The sequence below is a fragment of the Mustela erminea genome, chromosome 21 (genome assembly GCF_009829155.1).
Source record: "Mustela erminea isolate mMusErm1 chromosome 21, mMusErm1.Pri, whole genome shotgun sequence".
Taxonomy (NCBI): domain Eukaryota; kingdom Metazoa; phylum Chordata; class Mammalia; order Carnivora; family Mustelidae; genus Mustela; species Mustela erminea.
The window spans coordinates 39,668,445-39,686,914 of record NC_045634.1 but is presented as its reverse complement, the minus strand read 5'-3'; the positions used below and the strand labels follow the sequence as shown (position 1 = coordinate 39,686,914).

The following is an 18,470-nucleotide window of genomic DNA, read 5'->3' as shown; positions in this document are numbered from 1 at the left end:
ATAAGTCAAGCAGAGAGAGTCAATTATCATATGGTTTCACTTATGTGTGGATCGTAACAAATAGCATGGAGGACATGGGGAGATGGAGAGGAGAAGGGAGTTGGGGGAAATTGGAAGGGGAGGTGAACCATGAGAGACTATGGACTCTGAAAAACAATCTGAGGGGTTTGAAGTGGCGGGGGATGGGAGGTTGGGGTACCAGGTGGTGGGTATTGGAGAGGACATGGATTGCATGGAGCACTGGGTGTGGTGAAAAAATAATGAATACTGTTTATCTGAAAACAAATAAATTAAAAAAAAAAAGAAAAAAGAAAAAAAAGAAACATCATCTGAGGGACTGACGTATGGTCCCAGACAGGTGCATTTCCCATTGGCTCGCTCCATTCCCAACCCTGTCCCCCTGCTGTCCCTGGGGGGCGAGATGCTGCCTGCCGCCCCGACCCCTCTCTTCCTCGAAGGGCCAGCTCCAGCAGCCTCCTGCCCCAGGAGACACGGCGGGGCAGAGCCTCTTCCACGTGCTCCTAGTGGTAACGTGCTTGCCCGGAACATGGCGGGCCCGGGCCCCCAGACGTGCAGGAAGTGCAGGTGCGAGCCAGCCTCTGGGGACACAAGACTCTCCCACTGGAAAGCCCAGCCCAGAAGCTCAACTTGGGCACCATGGAGCTTGTCTCCCTCACTCCTGACCACCCTCCTGTCGGCGCTGCTGTGACTCTGGTCCCCAAAGAGGAAGCAGAGGCCCGGCGCCTGAGTAGCCTGGCATGCACACTGAGGCCCCCGCACTGTGACTCTGACGGACGTCTGTGTCCATGATGACCGAAGAGGGTGGGGTCACACATGTCCTGGGTCAGAATGCCCCACCTCTAGTGATGCCACCATGTCCACCCAGACAAGCCCTAATGCCCACGGCCGAGGCCACAGAACAGGCGGTTACCACGGGGGGCTGCACTCTGTGGTCTTGGTGAAGCCCAGAGTCTACGGGTGCCAGGGCTCTGGCTCACGTGTCCTGACCTTGAACCGACGCCAGGCCACACGTTTGGATGCCGTCTACCTGCAGGAGGACCGGAAACGCCGTTCTGATGGATCCCTGCCGAAGACTGAGCGGAAAAGTGCGTGTCCTACCAAGGACTCCTCGTGGGCAAGCGGCTTTGAGGTCAGGACGCCCATGTCTTTCAGCCGCAGAAAACACCCCCGTCCTCACGGCAGATACTGCCGTTTCCCCAAACTGTGCAGCCACTGTAGAAGAGACCCTCGACTTGCTTGTGAGACAGGAGCATGGACAGGATTTATCCCAGCATCTTTAACGTGAAGATCACCTTCACGTCAAACACGGAACACGTTAACTTGAAACATTAACTCCCTTTAACAATGAGCTTGGAAGTGGCGTCTTCCTTCCTGTGGTCCCCAACCCCAGCAGCGTCCTTGTGCACCGGCTGCCAAAGTCACAAGGATTCCCCATCAGCCTCCAATATCTACAAGGATTTTAAAACACGTCCACTGGGCTGTCATAAACGTGATATTCATCCGCAACAGTAATGTCCACTGTCAACTGTCCGATGCTGTGTTCTGCGTGGTGTCCATGGCGGGGGGGGCGTCACTTCTCCTCTGCTTTCCAGGGTGATTGTGTCACCTTTGCTGTGGCTTCAGGGCCACGAAAATGCGGGTGAACCCCATGTCACCCACCCTGGGCCAAATGCGGACGCACGGAGTGGTTTTGTGACTGAGGACAGAGAGGCAGAGGGAGACGCACACAGGCACCCGTGGGCTCAGGAGGCACCGGCGCACAGTGTGGCCCTGTGTTGATCCCACCAGCATTGGGGAGCGACCTCAGCCTATGCGTCCAGGACATACCAGCCTGCAAAGCCACCCTCAGGGAGAAGCCCCGGAGCAAGGTTTTTAGGTTACGGTGAAAGGCGGGGTCCTGAGATGCAAATTAGGTTTTCCACTGTCTCGGGCTCATCATCAACAGTGTGGCCGAGGACACCGACTCCTCAGCCTCCGGGCCCCAATTCCAGCTGTTCCTCTGGAAAATGCCGTATGGCAAAATCACAGGAGGCCCCTAAACACGGACTTCCTTCTCAGGAGTTACGCTAGTCTTCACAGGGTGGCCGGGCCAAATTTCACCTGGGGCACATGGCGCTGGTCATGGTCTCTCCCTCCCCGCAACAGCTACCACCACACAGTGCTCCCACCACCCTCACAGGGAGAGCCAGCTCTGCACAGGTGATAGCTGAAGCACGTGCACCAGGGTGTCCCCCACCTTGGAGAACGTCTGGCTCTCTCCCCTCCCTCCCCTTTCCTGTTTCCCCGCCATGGCTTGTGCCTCCTTGCGGCTCTGTCTCTGAACTGCCAACACCACACAACATGCTTCTGTGTGCTGCTTCCTATGGTCCACACTGCATGGAAGCTAAACTCTCTATAATTCTTCAGATACGCAGCATGATGGCAAGTCTTATGTGTGAATGTGCTCGGATATTAAATGAAATGCTATTCTGCGAGCGTGGTTTTTGGGTGAGGGTAACATTTACATCACTAGATTTTGAGTAAGCAGATTACCCTCCCTAGTGTGGTGGGCCTCGCCCAATCAGTTGAAGGCCCATCAAGCACAAAAAGGCTGTCTTCCTCTGAGCAAAAGAGAGTTCTCCAGATGTGGCCTTGAGACTTGGACTGGAACACAGGGTCTCCTAGGTCTCCCACCTACTCTGTAGACTTTGCACTTGATGGGCTAACAGTGTGAGCCCCTTCCTTATAATAATTTTTTTTCATATCTCCCTTTTGGGTCCTGCTTCTCTGGAGAACCCTGATACAAGCAGTCAGGTTGAATATACCACAGTTTTACCTATAAAGCAAAAACCCAACTGAAGTTACTTCTTTAATAGGAATCACAATTCAGTTTTTCTTTGGTGATACAAAAACAATTGCTGCCCCTAACATTGTTCCCTTGTAGTGCACTAGATCAGCAAGACTCATGAGAGGTCATCTGAAATTATCTTTAGTTTTGTTTACAGTGTCTCTTAAACCTTTTCTGTGGAGATGCTCTGTAGGCAATCCCATGATTATCTGCTCATTCTAATGTAATATAAAGTCCTGGTGTGGCTTTAAGTCATCGTGTCTCATGAGAAAATGCTCCACATCACTCGGCATCAGGGAAATATAAATCAAAACCACAATGAGATACCACCTCACACCAGTCAGAATGGCTAAAATCAACAAGTCAGGAAATGACAGATGCTGGCGAGGATGCGGAGAAAGGGGAACCCTCCTACACTGTTGGTGGGAATGCAAGCTGGTGCAGCTGCTCTGAAAACAGCATGGAGGATCCTCAAAAAGTTGAAAATAGAGCTACCCTATGACCCAGCAATCGCAGTACTGGGTATTTACCCTAAAGATACAAACGTAGTGATCCGAAGGGGCACGTGCACCGGAATGTTTACAGCAGCAACGTCCACAACAGCCAAACTATGGAAAGAACCTAGATGTCCATCAGCAGATGAATGGATCAAGATGTGGTCCATATACACAAAAGAATATGACTCCGCCGTCAGAAAGGATGAACGCCCACCATTTGCACCGACACGGATGGAACTGGAGATTACGCTGAATGTAATTAGATAAAGACAAGGACCGTAAGATCTCACTTACATGTGGAATTTAAGAAACAACACAAATGAACAAAGTGGGGGAGGGAGGAAGGGAGAGAGACAAGCCCAGCAACAGCCTCCTGACAACAGAGATGCACCGCTGGTTAGCAGAGGTGGGGAGGGACGGGGAAACAGGGGAGGGGGCTGAAAAGTACACTTACCATGATGAAAAACAATAAAGTGATAAAAAAATCAGATTGCCCATCAGTTAAAAATACACTTGGTAATTATGCAAATGCCAAGTGAAAACATAGAATGAAATCAACTGCGTGACCCACAACACCTGGAAGGAGAGGTTCTGAGACCTCCCAGTTCTCCAGCCGTCCCAGCAGCACCAATGAGGCAGACTGCACTTCTCACGCCGTGCTTCCGAGCTTGTGCAGCCTGGGTCATCGGGATGCTCCCCCGCACAGAGCAAACCCCGCCTTCCTCGGAGTCTAGTGCTCTAGCCACTGAGGTATGAGCAAGCGTGACCACGTCTCCTCGTCTCCTACCCTACTGACCGGGACACAGACGCTGAGACATCCACAAGAACCAAACTGTGGAAAGAACCAAGATGCCCTTCAACGGACGAATGGATAATGAAGATGTGGTCCATATACACTATGGAGTATGACTCCGCCCTCAGGAAAGGTGAACACCCCCCATTTGCACTGACATGGACGGGACTGGAGGAGATTACGCTGGGTGAAATAAGTCAATCAGAGAAACACAAATACCGTATGATTTCACTCCTATGTGGGATTTAAGAAACAAAACAGAGGAACATGGGGAAGGGGGGAAAATAGGAAGAAAACAGAGAGGGAGGCAGGTGGGGGCTGGGATAACTGGGGGACGGACGTTACGGAGGGCCTGGGACGGAATGAGCATGGGGTTTTGTATGTGAATGATGAAGCCCTGATCTCTACTCCTGAAATACTACACTATATGAAGTACCAATACTACACTATATGTTAACTAACTAGAATTCCAGTAAAAAATTTTAAAAAGTCACTGTGTCTGTGTAGGTTCTCAGAAAGCAGACACCTAGAAGGGATCAGAGACATAAGCGACGAGGCAGAGGAGTCTGTGAAGGATATGGAGAGTGTGCGAGTTTGCGCTCCAGCATCTGGCGGTTGGCGGAAATCTTAGCGTGCCTCGGTTTGGAGCTGTATGACCCCATCTTTTGCATCTGTCTTCACATGGTGCTCTCCCTGGGTACATGTCAGTGTCCAGATTTTCCCTTCTTACAAGGACATCAGTCTTACCTGGTTAGGGACCCACCTTCCTCCAGTATGCAGTTTAACCAATCACATATGCAACGACCCCATTTCCAAGTGTCACATTCTGAGGCTTGGACATGAGGACTTCAGCACGTGGATTACTTGGGGACACAACTCAACACCAGACAAGGGGGAAAGAGCAGGAGTGGCCAGAGAGAGCTTCAGATAAAGTTGGTCTAACAGCTACAGCAGGAAAGTGAGGGGAAAGTTGGGCAGGAAAGATATCAGACCGCATGCAGGTGTTCATGCTCATGGGGAGACCTGAGCACACGGAGGGTCCTGGCTAGGGGGTCCGCATCGTGCCAGGTTGTCATGGGAGCAGCCGAGGAAGGATGGCCGTTCTGTGACGCCACTGTGGGTCTGACATGCTATTGAAGGAGAGCTGTGTGACACATTGCCCCAAATCAGACAGCGAGGGAAGTACGGGCCACCTGATTTGTGAACGTGACTGTGAAAGTCCCCAATCAGCAGAGTTATCCAAGTCCCCGGGACACAAGGAAATTCCTCACTACGATCAAGTAGGGTTCATCCTGTGAATGCAAGGATTAATGGACACTAGAAAATCTATTGATAAATTACCCATACGTTCCAGTTATTACTGGTGCATGACAAACTAGGCCCTCGCCTGGTGGCTTGCACTGCTCAGGATTTTATGGGCCAGAAATCTGGGGAGATTGGACAATTCTGATTGGGTGTCTTTTGTGGTGCCGTCTCAAGGCCCAACCACACAGACTTTTAAGATAGCTCAGTCTCGTGGCTGGCAGTCAATCCTGACTGATGTCTGGGGGCTTGACACAAGTGCTGGCATTGGTCTCTCGAGCCTGATACTCTCAGACCTCCAAACAGAGCGGCTAGCTTCCCCCAGATGGAAAAACCCAGGGAATGAGTGGACTTACTGACCTGCCTTGGAGAGTTACCAACATCACTCCACAGTGGAGGCATTCCACTATGCCCTTTGGTCCAAGAAATCTCATCTTCCCAGATTCCGGGGGAGGGAACAAAGCTTCTCCTTCTCAGTGGGAAGACTGTCAAACAATTGTGACAACTTTTCTTAAACAACCATAGCACACAATGGGCTTAAGGGGAATAATCAAGTCATAATCTAGATAAATGCAGAAAATTCCCATAGTGACATCTAACCCTTCTCTGAAAGTCTCAGGAAACAAATGATAGAAGGACACCTGCTACCTTGAAAAAGGGAACGTATCAAAACCAGTAATAGGCACATCACAATTGATAGACAACTTTTATATAATTCATCTAAAATCAGGAACAAGATAAGGATCCCTGGCATCATTGCTACTGCTTAATAGAACATTTGATATCCTGGCCAAAGGTATAAGGCATGAAAATAAAATAATAATATTAAAGATGGAAAGAGATAAAGTGTTATTGTTTATAGTTGATTAGCTCCTCTACATAGAATCTGCAATAGAATTGATGTATTTTTATTTATTTATTTTTAAAGATTTTATATATTTATTTGAGAGAGAGAGAATGAAAGAGCACAAGCATGAGAGGGGGAAGGTCAGGGGGAGAATCAGACTCCCTGCCAGCAGGGAGCCCAATGCGGGACTCGATCCCAGGACTCCAGGATCATGACCTGAGCTGAAGGCAGTCATTTAAGCAACTGAGCCACCCAGGTGCCCCTAGAGTTGTACCTTTAGATGCACCTTTAGAACTAATAGGAAGTTCATCAAGGTTGCCAGATCCAAGATCAGCTTACAAATCAGCATCACCCTTCTACATCATCAATAGTCAATTAGAAACATTATAGCAAAAAAATAAATGTATTCACATGCTCTTGTAGCAAAATATTATAGAAACATAGTAAAAGATAAAACATATAGTAAGTAAGTAAGGAATCATCCTCATAAATCTATAGAATATGCCTTATATTCCATATTTTCCTATGGAATCTTATCCCACAGGGCTGGGACCTGGGTTGTTTTCTTCATTACTGTCCCTCGTGCTAAGGACTCTGATAGCACTCAGGAGCATGTGTTAAAGGAATGAATATCTAATGGATGAGGAATCAAGAATGAACCTCAGGAAGAATGCAGCAGACTTTTAGGGAGTCTGTCCAGCTCTGCTGAAGGACAGAAGACAGTGTCCGGACAAACGGACGATACATACCTGTGGATGTGGCATAACCTCACAAGGATGTCAACTCCATTCAAACATATTCTTTGCGATGCAAATAAAATCCCCAGCTGGAATTTTAGGTAAACTCAAAAATGCCATTTGAAATTCACATGAAAAATGAAAATACATGAATAGCAAAGTCAGTTTTAAAATTTAAAGCAAAAGGGGACTCTCCTTCCCCTCAATGGAACGTTCTAGAAGCCTAACTAATAAAGGCTGCGTGCTTGTGCAGGACCAGATAGATCAATACAACAAAATAGGAAAAAAAATGGACCCACAGTCATATGGGACATCCGACACTTAATAAGGATGACATACCACAATCTCCCCCAGAAAAGGGCAGATTTTTTAAAGCTCGAGACTGAGAAACTTGTTCATTACATGGAGAAAACAACGAAGCCTGGTCCTTAATTTCATCATCAGACCTGGACTTACACTGGATTAAACACTCGACGCGGCAGGTAAAATCATAAAGAGAAGAAAGTGCAGGTCTTTGAGCTCTGGAAATGGAAAAGTGTTTTTTACCAAAACCCCCAAGGTACAAATTAGCAAGTATGGTGGATGTGCTTGCTGAAGACTCAAGGAGCCCCACTAACACGCCCGGAGCACGGGAGATTGTCTCTCTGTCCAGACCCGGAGGCGCAAGCTCATGGCCTTCAAGGGCGTCCTTGGGTGGGCTGTGCTTTGTGGGAGTCGCCCACCAGAGCACCCTGCCCATCCACCCCTGCGATGTTCTGCGACCCCTGGGAAAATGCTAAGCCCTATGGCACCCACACACCTGAGACGGGGCCGCACCTGCACGGGAGAGTGTGGGTGTGTCCCTGTCCCTGGAGCCTCTGCTCTGTGTTTGAGTGGGCAGTGAGACCTCAGCATCAGGCTTGTCCTGCCAGCTCTGCAGGGGACGCCGGGCCCAGCTGTCTTGTTCAGAAGAACAAGAGAACTGTCTCCTTGGGGGCGTGGCTCTTGGGCTCATCCTCAGCTCCAAATGTCGGGGCCACATCCTGGTCCAAGGACACATCAGGGAAAGCTGGCGTCCTTCCTGCCTTGGGCCTGAGGTCTGATCACAGGTGCGGCTTCTAGGGGCCATCCGAGGATGACCGCAAAGTTGTGCCTGTCCCTCCAAGTTCAGCATCTGTTCCAGACACTTTCCTTAGGGGCTGCTGGCGTGGCTCTGGGAGCAGACACCCAGAAGCCGGGCTCCCTGGTGCCAGCCCGGCCCAGACACAGCCACAGAGCTGCCCGGCCTGAGCTGGGCATCCACTGCCCTCAGAACCTCAGAGCTCACCTGCTCTCAGGACGACACCCCGAGGAAGGCGAGGACGCGGGATAAATCGTCAGAGGGCGGCTGCCCTCTGGCTGAACCTTCCAGCTCCTGCCGCCTCTATGTCTGTCCACCTGTCGGTCCACACGTCTATAAAGCAGGCGTCACGAAGGCCGAGGCTGCACAGGTGCCCTGGGAAGGATGAAGTATTTTCCGAGGGCTGCTTAGTGCTGTGCGCCGTCTCTTCACAGGTGGGGCCCTAACCCCCCACGGGACCACGTGCACCAGGGTCGGGGAGGAGAGGAGTCTCGGGGTGGCCGGGATGACAGCACGAGGAGGACGACCCAGGGCCCTTCTCTGCCAAGTGAGGGCCCGAGCTGGCACCCGGAGCTTGGACGTCCAGCCCCCAGGGCACGAGGAACAGATTCCGGAGGGTGCGGGATTCAGGAGCCTGCGTGGACGGACAGGGCTGGCAACCCTGAGCAATGCTGGTAGCGGCTGCTGTTTTACTAGCAGTGACTGGAAACCCGCAAGGGGCTGGATGCATGGGGACCGTGTGCTGTGGCGCCGGCGCAGTGAGGACAGTCTCTGTGCCACATGGCCCCGCAGTGGCGGCGGAGCTCGGGGGTGGCTGTGATCGCGTCTCACTTGATGAAGCAAGAGGGGGAAGCCAAGATGCAGAGACGAAAATATGCTTCTTCGTGATGAGAAGATCCCAAATTAAAACACCAGGAGGCCTTATGCAAGCAGACAAGTGGCATCTCCTGCAGGGCGAGGTTAGAAATAGATCCGGGATCCCAGCTTCGGGGCGGCTTAAAAACAGTGGAAAAACAGAGGGAAGTAATTTGAGCCGAGTGAAACACCCGAGTATCGACGCTCTAAACCCTCGGTGCTCCGGCCTCGCCCGTGCTCCGCGGTCTCAGAAGAACACACGGCTTCGGGGCCGCACCTCCCTGCCTCGCTCTGTTTTCTTCCCAGTGGGTGGATTCACACAAAACTGGTATTGCAGTGAAGTCGAATTAGACACTGCGAGCCCGTGCACACTATTTTGGGCTGAAATTCAGCTCAGGTTGTCAGTCTAGGGGCAGAAAGAAAACTGACATTCTGGCTTCTTTCAGTCAGCACTTTATGTGCCAGGAACGGCGCAGGTTTCTGAGGGTGAAGGGACCCCAAGCCCACCTGATACTATGCAGCACATTGGGTGGGGGCCTGTGGGTAAGAAGTTTTGAAAAATACTGGTTCTGGTTCTGAGATCTGTATTTTAAAAAATCACCCCTTCACTCCCTGGAGAAATGGCTGGTCCCGGCTCTGGGGCACAGAAAGCATGAGATTCGCCCGCACAGCTGAGCTTTCAGAGAGCAGGGACGCGCTCAAAGACGCAGCACGCCAGGAGGACATCGAGGCTGTCTTGAAGGGGCTCCCGTGGGCCCAAGGAAACTCCACGAGTCCATATGGGGCGAGAGAGACAGAGAGACGGACACCCAGAAAGAGAGGCCGAGAGAGCGCACCTCGCCCATCCCCACGGAGGTGACATCACACCGTCTCTCCCGAGGCGGGAGAGGCAGGGCAGGGAAGGAGGGTGTGCGGCGGGTCTGGGAAACCATCAGCCACAGCGGGAGCAATCCGGGCCGCGCTCCAGAGACAGAGCGCCCACAGGCGCCCGGCGTCAGCGGGTTTACACAGACCGTGAGGTGGAGGCTGTCCCACCTTCCCCGGCCACGGGGACGCGGGCTCAGAAGAGAGCGAGCAGCAGCCTCGTGGAGAACACGGGGACCATGGACCCGTCTCTACAGAGTGGGCGCTGGGGAAAGACATGGCCCCACGTGTGGCGTGACCGCGCTCGGGTCCCGGCCGCAAGGGCATCTCCAGGACAGCGGGGGAGGGCACCAGCGCACAGCAACGTCCACTCCCCACGCGGTCATGGCGCGGGACACGGTCTGCGTGGTCACTCGCGGTCAGGCAGGTATACCTTACGGTCCAGGGCTTGGGTAAGAGGCGGCTGCATCCCCAGAGGCTGCCCAGGCCTGCAGAGTCCAAGCGGCCCAAACAGACCCGGGTTGCAAACCTCACACGACCTAGAAGTGAGTCACGAAAATGTGCGGTAAACCAACCAACAACCAACGTACTGAACAAATGGGCAAAAGACACGGTAGCTCTTTCTGCAAAGGGGCGCAGAACCTGGGCTTTGCTCCAGGAAAGGGTTCGAGCCTGCTGCCGCCCCTCCTGCCCGTCTTCCAGGGAGGGGACGCGGTCGGGGCTTTGGTTCGTCACTCACAGCTCTGAGAAACATCTCGGTGCACAAGGGCCCTGCTCTTCCAGGACGCGGCCCTTGGCCCTGACCTTCCAGAAGAGCTGATGTTTCTGGCTTTTGCCTGCAGTCCGCTGGGCTTGTGCAGAAGCTTACAGGGAACTCTAGACAAAGTGGACGTCACTTCCAGGAGAGCCACCACCAGCCATGCCCCCACCTGCTCGGCAGTGTTTGCTCCCAGTGGCCGGCCCGCTCCTCCCAGGCCCGCTCCCGGCAGCCCTGGCACCCCGTACCCCAGCCGGCCGGCCCTAGAGGGAGCCAGAGGGCCCTTTATAGGGGCCACAGCACCCACGTCAACACTGGCCACGTGGCCGTGTCGGGGATTTTGAGCTGGAGGCCGGTGAGGAAGAGCAGCTCTCTGCCCCTGCCCCATTTGCCTAAAGCCAAGACATCAGTCCCTTCTGTAAAGGCGTCCCCCGCTCACAGATCAGCAAGAGGAGGGCAGAGCTAGGCTCCGGCCACCCTAGGCGGGCACACCGGTCCCGAATACTCAACCTCTTTCGCTCCCCAGTGTCGGCCGACTCCGTTTGCCGCCCTGAAAGCCTCCGAACTCTGTTCGTCTGGGCTGTCACCTGGCTGCAGTTGTTTCTCCTTCGTCCAGATGAGTGTGAGCGCGGGTTGCAAAGCCCTGGAGCTGCTCCTGCGAGGGTGGGCGGTCCACCTGCTAACAGACTGCGTTGTTCCTGCGTGATACTCTGTCCTCCGTGGGTGAACCTTCAGGGCCTCCGCCTGGAACCCAGGAGGGAGAGGAGAAGTTTTCTGGCCTCCCCTACACCCTCAGCGAGGCCCTCCTCCATGCCCAGGGTGTTCCCCCGCGGTGATGTGGCAGTAGGAGCCCGCAAGCCCGTGTCCACCCTGCAGGGACCTCAGCCTGGTCCAGGCTCGCCCTGTGCTCCCAGCACCAGGCTCCTGCTCAGCGTGCGGATGGCCCCCCGAGCGGCGCGGCTCGGGCAGCTTACAGCCTCCACTGCTGGGCTATGGTCTCTCCGGGCCTCCTCCCATCAGGCCCTTCCCAGGCTCCTGCGGGTCATGAGGCCAACAGGACAAGGAGGAGGAGGGCTCACGAACACGAAGGCGGCTCTCAGCGAGCCGGGAGAGGGGAAACACAGGGCACACGCCGAACTGAGTCCCGGCTGCTATGCCACATGGCCCAGTGGCAGATGGTCGACCTCGAGTGGGATCCTTGGGAACATCTCATGTCTCCCCTTTTGTTCTGTCACTGAAATATGCCTCCCTGAACCCCTTTTCAATGTTGCTTAGCAATTTTATGAATAAATGTAGAATTTTTTTATAATCGAAAATGCTATGTACATAGATAAAATCCATCTTAAAAAAAAAGAGGATGCATACTAAAAACACGAGTGAATATCTGAAGGAGCTTTTTTAAACGATTTAATTTAACTTATTTTTTCACTGTTCCAAGATTCATTGTTTATGCACCACACCCAGTGCTCCATGCACTACGTGCCCGAAACAGTTTTCCAACTGGGCAACTCGCCACTGCATTCTCAGTAAGAAATTCCTTTTAGCCACACTGACAACCCACGGCTGCTGAGAGCTCCGCAGACTAGAAAACCAGAAGCCGTCTTCTCATGTCTTCGTAGGTGTCTCTGCAGAGTCTGGGTCCACAGCTGGACCCCGTGTCAGCTCAAGTCAGGCACGTGCCTTTGGTCCTTGGGAAGAGCAGCAGTACTTTGTTCTGCTCTTCATCTTGGCCGCACACCTTCTGACAGACAAGCCCTCTCTAGACCCGAGGCTCTAGCTACAACTTACTTCCTAAATTTCACTTTGTCCCCGTACTCAGACATCCTAGAGCTATAGTTGGCTGTAAGTGAACTAAACACAGCAAATAGTAGTTAAGCCTGCAGATAATTTTCTGTGTGCCTATTACCATATGCAGGACTCTCTTGGACTCTTGACATTTAAAAAAATCTAATATGAATTTCATTAGTTCTTTTGCCCTTCTCTCAGAGATTTCCAATTTTTACAAAAGAACAGATCTCATGTTTCAAATTGTAAGTAAACCAGAATACCTGCCGTGTTGGGTAGCTTGCTCTGCTGTGGTTTGTGTGCTTGTTTGTTTGGTATGTCTGTTGTATAGTTGATCAGTTAAGTGGCTGATCGGTTGGTTGTGTGGCTATCTATGTGTTTGGTTGATTATTTGTGTGATTGGTTGGTTGGTTTCTGGATGTCTGTGTTGTTGGGGTTGGTTGGTTGGTCGTGTGGTTGTTTGGCTGTGTTGTTGGTTGGTTGACTGGTGTGTGGTTGGCTGGTTGTGCCATTGTTGGTTGGTTGGTGTGTGGTTGTTTGTGTTTGGTTGGATATTTGAGTGATTGGTTAGTTGGTTAGTTTGTAGTTATTTGGTTGTATAGTTGATTGGTTGGTCAGTGCATGGCTGTTTGGTTGGTTGGTTAGTTGTGTGCTTGGTTAGTGTGTAGCTGTTTGTTTGGTTGTATAGTTGTTTGGTTATGTGTTTGAACGGTTGGTTGGTTGGTTAGTGTGTGGTTGTCTATGTGTGTGGTTATCTGTGTGATTGGTTGGTTTGTAGATGTTTGTGTAGTTGTTTGGTTGGTTGTGTGTTTTTTTGGCTGTGTGGCTGGTTGGCTATGTGGTTGGTTGGTTAGTGTGTGGTTGTCTATGTGTGTGGTTATCTGTGTGATTGGTTGGTTTGTAGATGTTTGTGTAGTTGTTTGGTTGGTTGTGTGTTTGTTTGGCTGTGTGGCTGGTTGGCTATGTGGTTGGTTGGTTAGTGTGTGGTTGTTTGGTTGGTTAATTGTGTGGTTGGTTGGTTAGGGTGTGGTTGTGTGGCTGGTTTGGTGTGGTTGTGTGGTTGGTTGTCTGTTCCTTTATGTCTTGGGCCCCAGCTGCTGAATTGATTTTGCTGCTCATTTCATCCCTCGTGACCACTCGTGAGCCACACACACACTTTTCTCCTGCTCACTCTTGTTTACCGTCAGTATCCACCTCTCTCCCTGATCCCCCGCGTCACTCCAATCTGCCGGCCACGCTCATTCTACAGCTTGTCCTTTTGTCTTAATATTCTTGCCAAATTGGTGCTGTTGTTTCATGTGTGCACATTTTTACCTTATGTGAACATCTCACCATGTTTCTTACTTTTTTCTCTGTTCAGTGCTCTGTGTTTAGTGCTCTGTCTGTGATGCCAGTGTCCACCTAACGCATTATTCTAACAGCCACACCAACACCTGGCATGACCCAGCTTTCTAAACCCTCTGGTTGCTTCCCACCCCCCCCCCCCCAACCCCAAGGACATTAGAAAGCTCTGTCTGGTTTAGCTCTGGAATTTTAAACCAGCACAATGTGTCCCTTGCACTGTTGGCTTCCTGTGCTTTGGAATGGAGGGTCTCTTTCAGGTTCAACTGTGCATCCCATTCCGGAGCCCCTGGTGCCAGTTCCTGCCTCCCACTCTGGTCCATGGTATACCATACACCCCCGTCCTCTCCGCACGACCTACGTGGGATCCTAGGCCTTCATCTATTCATCTGTCTTCCTCTGTGTCAAACCACTGGGCTCTAGGACCAAGGACGGGATACAAGCCACATTAGACAGCACCTCCTCCAGAGTACGCCGCAATCTGCAGGCAGACACAATGGTTAATGTCACACAGAAACACATGGTTAGATGTGGTGGGTGCCATGGAGGAGTGGTTCCTGGGCTTCAGAGCATGAACTGCAGGGGTGCGATGAAGAAACGTTTGAGCAGCAATCCCAACACAGAGGAGGGAGCACTCTTGATGCCTTTGGTGTCAGCTGGGAGCCCTGCTCTTGGCGGCACCGGACCCTGTCCTTGGAGCCTCTGCTCTGTGTTCTCTAGAGACTCCGTCTAGTGCTGGGGTACGGAAGGCATGGTCACTGGCTGCGCTGAGCTGGGGAGGGACTGCCTCCTTAGTGGACTGCCAAGACTCCTCCTTACCTCAGCCCTGAACTCCACCTTTCCTCTTGAGAACCTGGTCTTGTCGAATTTTGAGCTTCTGGCCGGCTTAGCGTGGCCTGTGTCTTAGTCCGCTCAGACACTGTGGACCGAGTGGTTCCACAGAGCAGACAGCTCTGGAGGCTGGGAGTCTGAGATCAAGGTGCTGGCATTCGGTTCTTGGTGAAGGTCTCTTCGGGGCTTCTAGACGTGCCTTCCCGCCGTGTGCTCACGTGCTGCAGAGGGAGCAAGCGCTGGTCTTCGTCTTCTCACAGGAAACCTCGGAAGGCCTCACCTCCTGACACCGTCCCACTGGCGGTCAGGACTTCATTGTGTGAATTGTGGCGGGGGGGCACTCGGTTCACAACGTGGGGTGTCCTTCTGAATAAACTGTGTTGAGTGACTGGTGGTGTGGTTGGTCGGCTGCTCCTTTGTGTCTTGGGCCCCAGCTGCTGAATCAATCATGCTGCTCACTTTATCCGGTCATCATTCTTGATCTGCGCATGGCCTTTTCTTTGGCTCACGCCCTTCCAAAGGTGTAGTGCCTGGGCTTCCTCTCCCTTCTCCTCATCATTGTGCGTTGTGAGCTCGTGTCTTTAAAGAACCCCCCCTCCAGGGCGGTCACTCAGCTTCAGGGCCTTGGTTGGTGGCTCCCAAGCAGCAGGTTTAGGAGAGATGGGGAGGTGGGAAAAGGCCTCCTGCGTGGACAGCATCACGCAAGGGCTGCTGGCCCTGTGCGCTGGGTGGTGGGAGCTACCGCGGTCCGTGCCCAGGGGCCTGGCCTCCCAGGAAACCCACTGACCCCGAGCGCAAGGCTGTGCCCCACATTCCCAGAGCACAGGGGAAGGTGCCCCCAAGCCAGGGCGGTTCCCGCCACACCCCAGCTCGCCGCACCTGTCCCCTGCGGGCCAGCTCGGGCTGGTCTGCACATTCTCCTGCACCTCGTGTCCGCATACCTCCTCAGCTCCAGCGGAATAGCGACAATTCAGGCCGCGTTTATGTGAGAATAGACTCGCGGGAAATACCCGTTTGTCTTTCCTCAGTTGGCCAAGCATGCTTTAACCAAATAACAAGGCCGTGAAAACTTCCTCTTGTGCCACAAGAGCCGATGTGGGGTAATTATTCCAAAAAGTGACTGTCAGGATGGCTGACCGAGGACCTGGGAACAGGCTGTTTCTGGACCTTTCCTTCCCAAGCCTCTGTGGGCTGGCCGCCTCGGGTGTGGCCAGGAGACCCGGGGTTCTGGCCTGTGGGCCTCCTCCACACTTGGTCCACATGGCTCCGCCCCCCATGTGGCACTGACTGTCCCCATGCACACAGCTTGCTGGAACATGGGCTTCTTTTCAACGGCAGCGCACACCCCTCCTCGCCGTCCTCAGGCACCCGGATCCCGAAGCAGCTCAGATGAGTTTGCGTTTCAGCCCCACGATGTGCACATGACCCAACGAAGGGGCCTCTGCCCTCAGGGGCCACGCACGCCCCTTGCCCGCATCTGGTCCCCCTCTCCCAGGGCGACGCCGCTGCTGCTGGGGACCAGCTTCCTGCCAGGCCAGCAGTCGCCGGCACGGAAGCAAGGACTGCCGTCCCCTGCAGACGCGGCCAACTGCGCTCCTGACCGACGGGAGGAAACTGCATTTGTTCCCCGAGAAATGGAGCTGGCTCTGCGCGGGCTTGTCTCAGGCTCGCTGGGACATCTGAAGGTCAAGTGGCACCTGGGAAATGGCCACGTGCAAGCGTCCTGCGCATGGTAAGACGGTGGCTACCCCATCCCTCCTGGAAAGGCCCCGGGACTAGACCATCTCGGTGAAAATGTGTGCACCCCCACTGTAGATGGAGCTCACGTGAAGGTGTGGCACGTCCCTGGCATCTGCTCCCCAGAATGGCCTCAGATGGGCGGCTGCTGTCAGTTACTGTCCACGCTTGAGTTGGAATGTTCCAGTCCGTTAGGACAAGATTTTCTACTTTCGGACACGTATGTTTCCGGCAAGCGTCGTGGTGATTAAATTTGAGGGGGAGATAGTCTTGCGGTAATTTCTGGCAAAGGTGTGTCAGCTCTCGTGAGTCATCTGCATGGCCTTGTCGGTGCAGATGGAAAACAGCCGTGGGACCGGGGATGCTCCCCCTCTTCCTCCTGCTCGGCACGGCCGGGCCCGGCCCTCCTCCAGGATTCCCAGACAACCTCCTCCGACCTGGCTCTTAGGGAGCGGCTCAGATACCGCGTCTCTCCCCAGATCTCCCCGGAAGGTGATTTCTTTCTCCCCGGATGCCGACAGCGTCTTCCCACTTCGTACCCACACCTAAATCTTGTAACCTACTTCCTATCTGACGGGCGGCACTGAGCACACCCCACCCCTGCCTCCAGCTTCTCTTGTAAAACGGAAGGGGCTTCGTGACCCAGAGTGAGCGTCCGCGGCCACACGCCCGCCTCCACACGGTGTGTTTGTTTTCTAGGAACATGTTTCTTAAAGCATCCAGTGAAGGGAGAAAAATGAAGAGGGTCTAACATTTGAAGTCCGTCTTGATATTATTTTCTGGAAATCCATATTTAAGTAGCAAAAAGGAAGACAGAATCAAGATGTGAGCAATGGGGGCTCACTTGGGGGACTTTAACCATCTGGGCTGAAGGACTGCTGAAGGCTGCCGGGCTTTCCCAAAATAAAAGCCATAATCGGGGGGGGGGCACTCAGTGTCAGTTCACCGGGACTAGGTTAGTCCCACCACCCCTCTGCACCGGGTCCCACAACTGGGGCACTACCTTGAGTTAAATGTAGAATATTTACAACAATCCCAGACTCATGCGTGTGTACATGGGACATTGCATATGCTGACTCACACGTGTATACATACCAGGCAACTGCGTATGCTGACTCGTGTGTACACACAGGGCATCTGCGTGTGCTGACTCATGTGTGTGCACATGGGGCACCCGCGTGTGTTGACTCATGTATGTGTACACAGGACATCTGTGTGTGTATATACGAGACACCTGCATGTATACATACGAGGCACGTGTGCATGCTGGCTCATGCGCGTGTACACGGGGCACCCGCTTGTGCTGTGACTCGTGTGCACATGCACCAGGCATCCCATGTGTGGCCGACACTGCCATGGCCGGGTGCCCTATGAGCAGTATGAGCCCAAAAAAGGCTTGTCTGCATTTACTGCAGTGCCCAGACATTCCCCAATCATCAGATCTAAGTTAACCAAAAGGAAGAGCATCCCCGGGGGGCCCAATCCATCAGAGGGAGCCCTGGCAAAGACTCAGCTCTTCCTAGAGTGTTCTGCTGGCTTTGACTCAGGTCAGGAGGGACTCAGAGGGTCCATGCCTGGGACACGGGGGTCCTCAAGGAGCTGAGAGATGTCCCACCCAACACCCAGCAAGAAAACCAGGACCTCAGTCCTGAACCACAGGAGCAGAGCTCCGCCAACAGCCTGGGAAGACCCTGAGCTCACGAGCCAGGGGTGCCGTGCCTGCACCCTGACCCACAGACACGGGGAGGGACTACATGGCTGCTCCTTAAAGCCACTGGTTTTGGGTAATTTGTTGTGCAGAAGGAGAGTACCAACACAGTGGTGAAGGGGTTTGGGGGAATATGCAGCCTCTTTGAAGTTGTGTGTGATGTTCGTGTGGGGTGGGGGGTGGATGCGTACATCTGCTCCTTATTTTGGAGAAGCCCCAAGGCTTTCATCAGAGTCTCTGAAGAATGTGTTCCCAAAGGAGACGACAAGCTCCCTGGAGAAAACACTAGGGCTCAAGCACGTGCTGGACACAGAAGAAAAAACTAGATTCAGCCAAGTGGTGCCAGTGAACTCAGGGCAGCTTTTCTCTGAAGACACGGCGGCCTGGGGTCGCGGGGGCGGGAAATACTGTGTGCACGCCGAGTCTCCTCTCAGGCCTCTGGGGTCTCTGACGGCGGGAAGGTGCGGAC

At 53.1% G+C, this 18,470-nt stretch overlaps 1 protein-coding gene across 11 annotated transcripts in view; it reads right to left on the bottom strand.

Moving 5' to 3' along the window:
• Window positions 1-292: 292 nt before the first annotated feature.
• Window positions 293-18,470, bottom strand: part of ERICH1 (glutamate rich 1) — a 62,297-nt gene continuing 44,119 nt past the window's right edge. For 4 of the 11 annotated variants that reach the window (XM_032328873.1, XM_032328872.1, XM_032328871.1 and 1 more), the window contains one exon: window positions 6,490-11,343. In XM_032328873.1, coding sequence (XP_032184764.1) covers window positions 11,331-11,343 — 13 coding nt within the window. In that variant the 3' untranslated portion in view covers window positions 6,490-11,330. Of the gene's footprint in view, window positions 1,085-6,489; window positions 11,344-18,470 lie in introns of those variants that run through there. The other 7 variants (XR_004282166.1, XR_004282165.1, XR_004282164.1 and 4 more) reach the window with 7 other exon arrangements.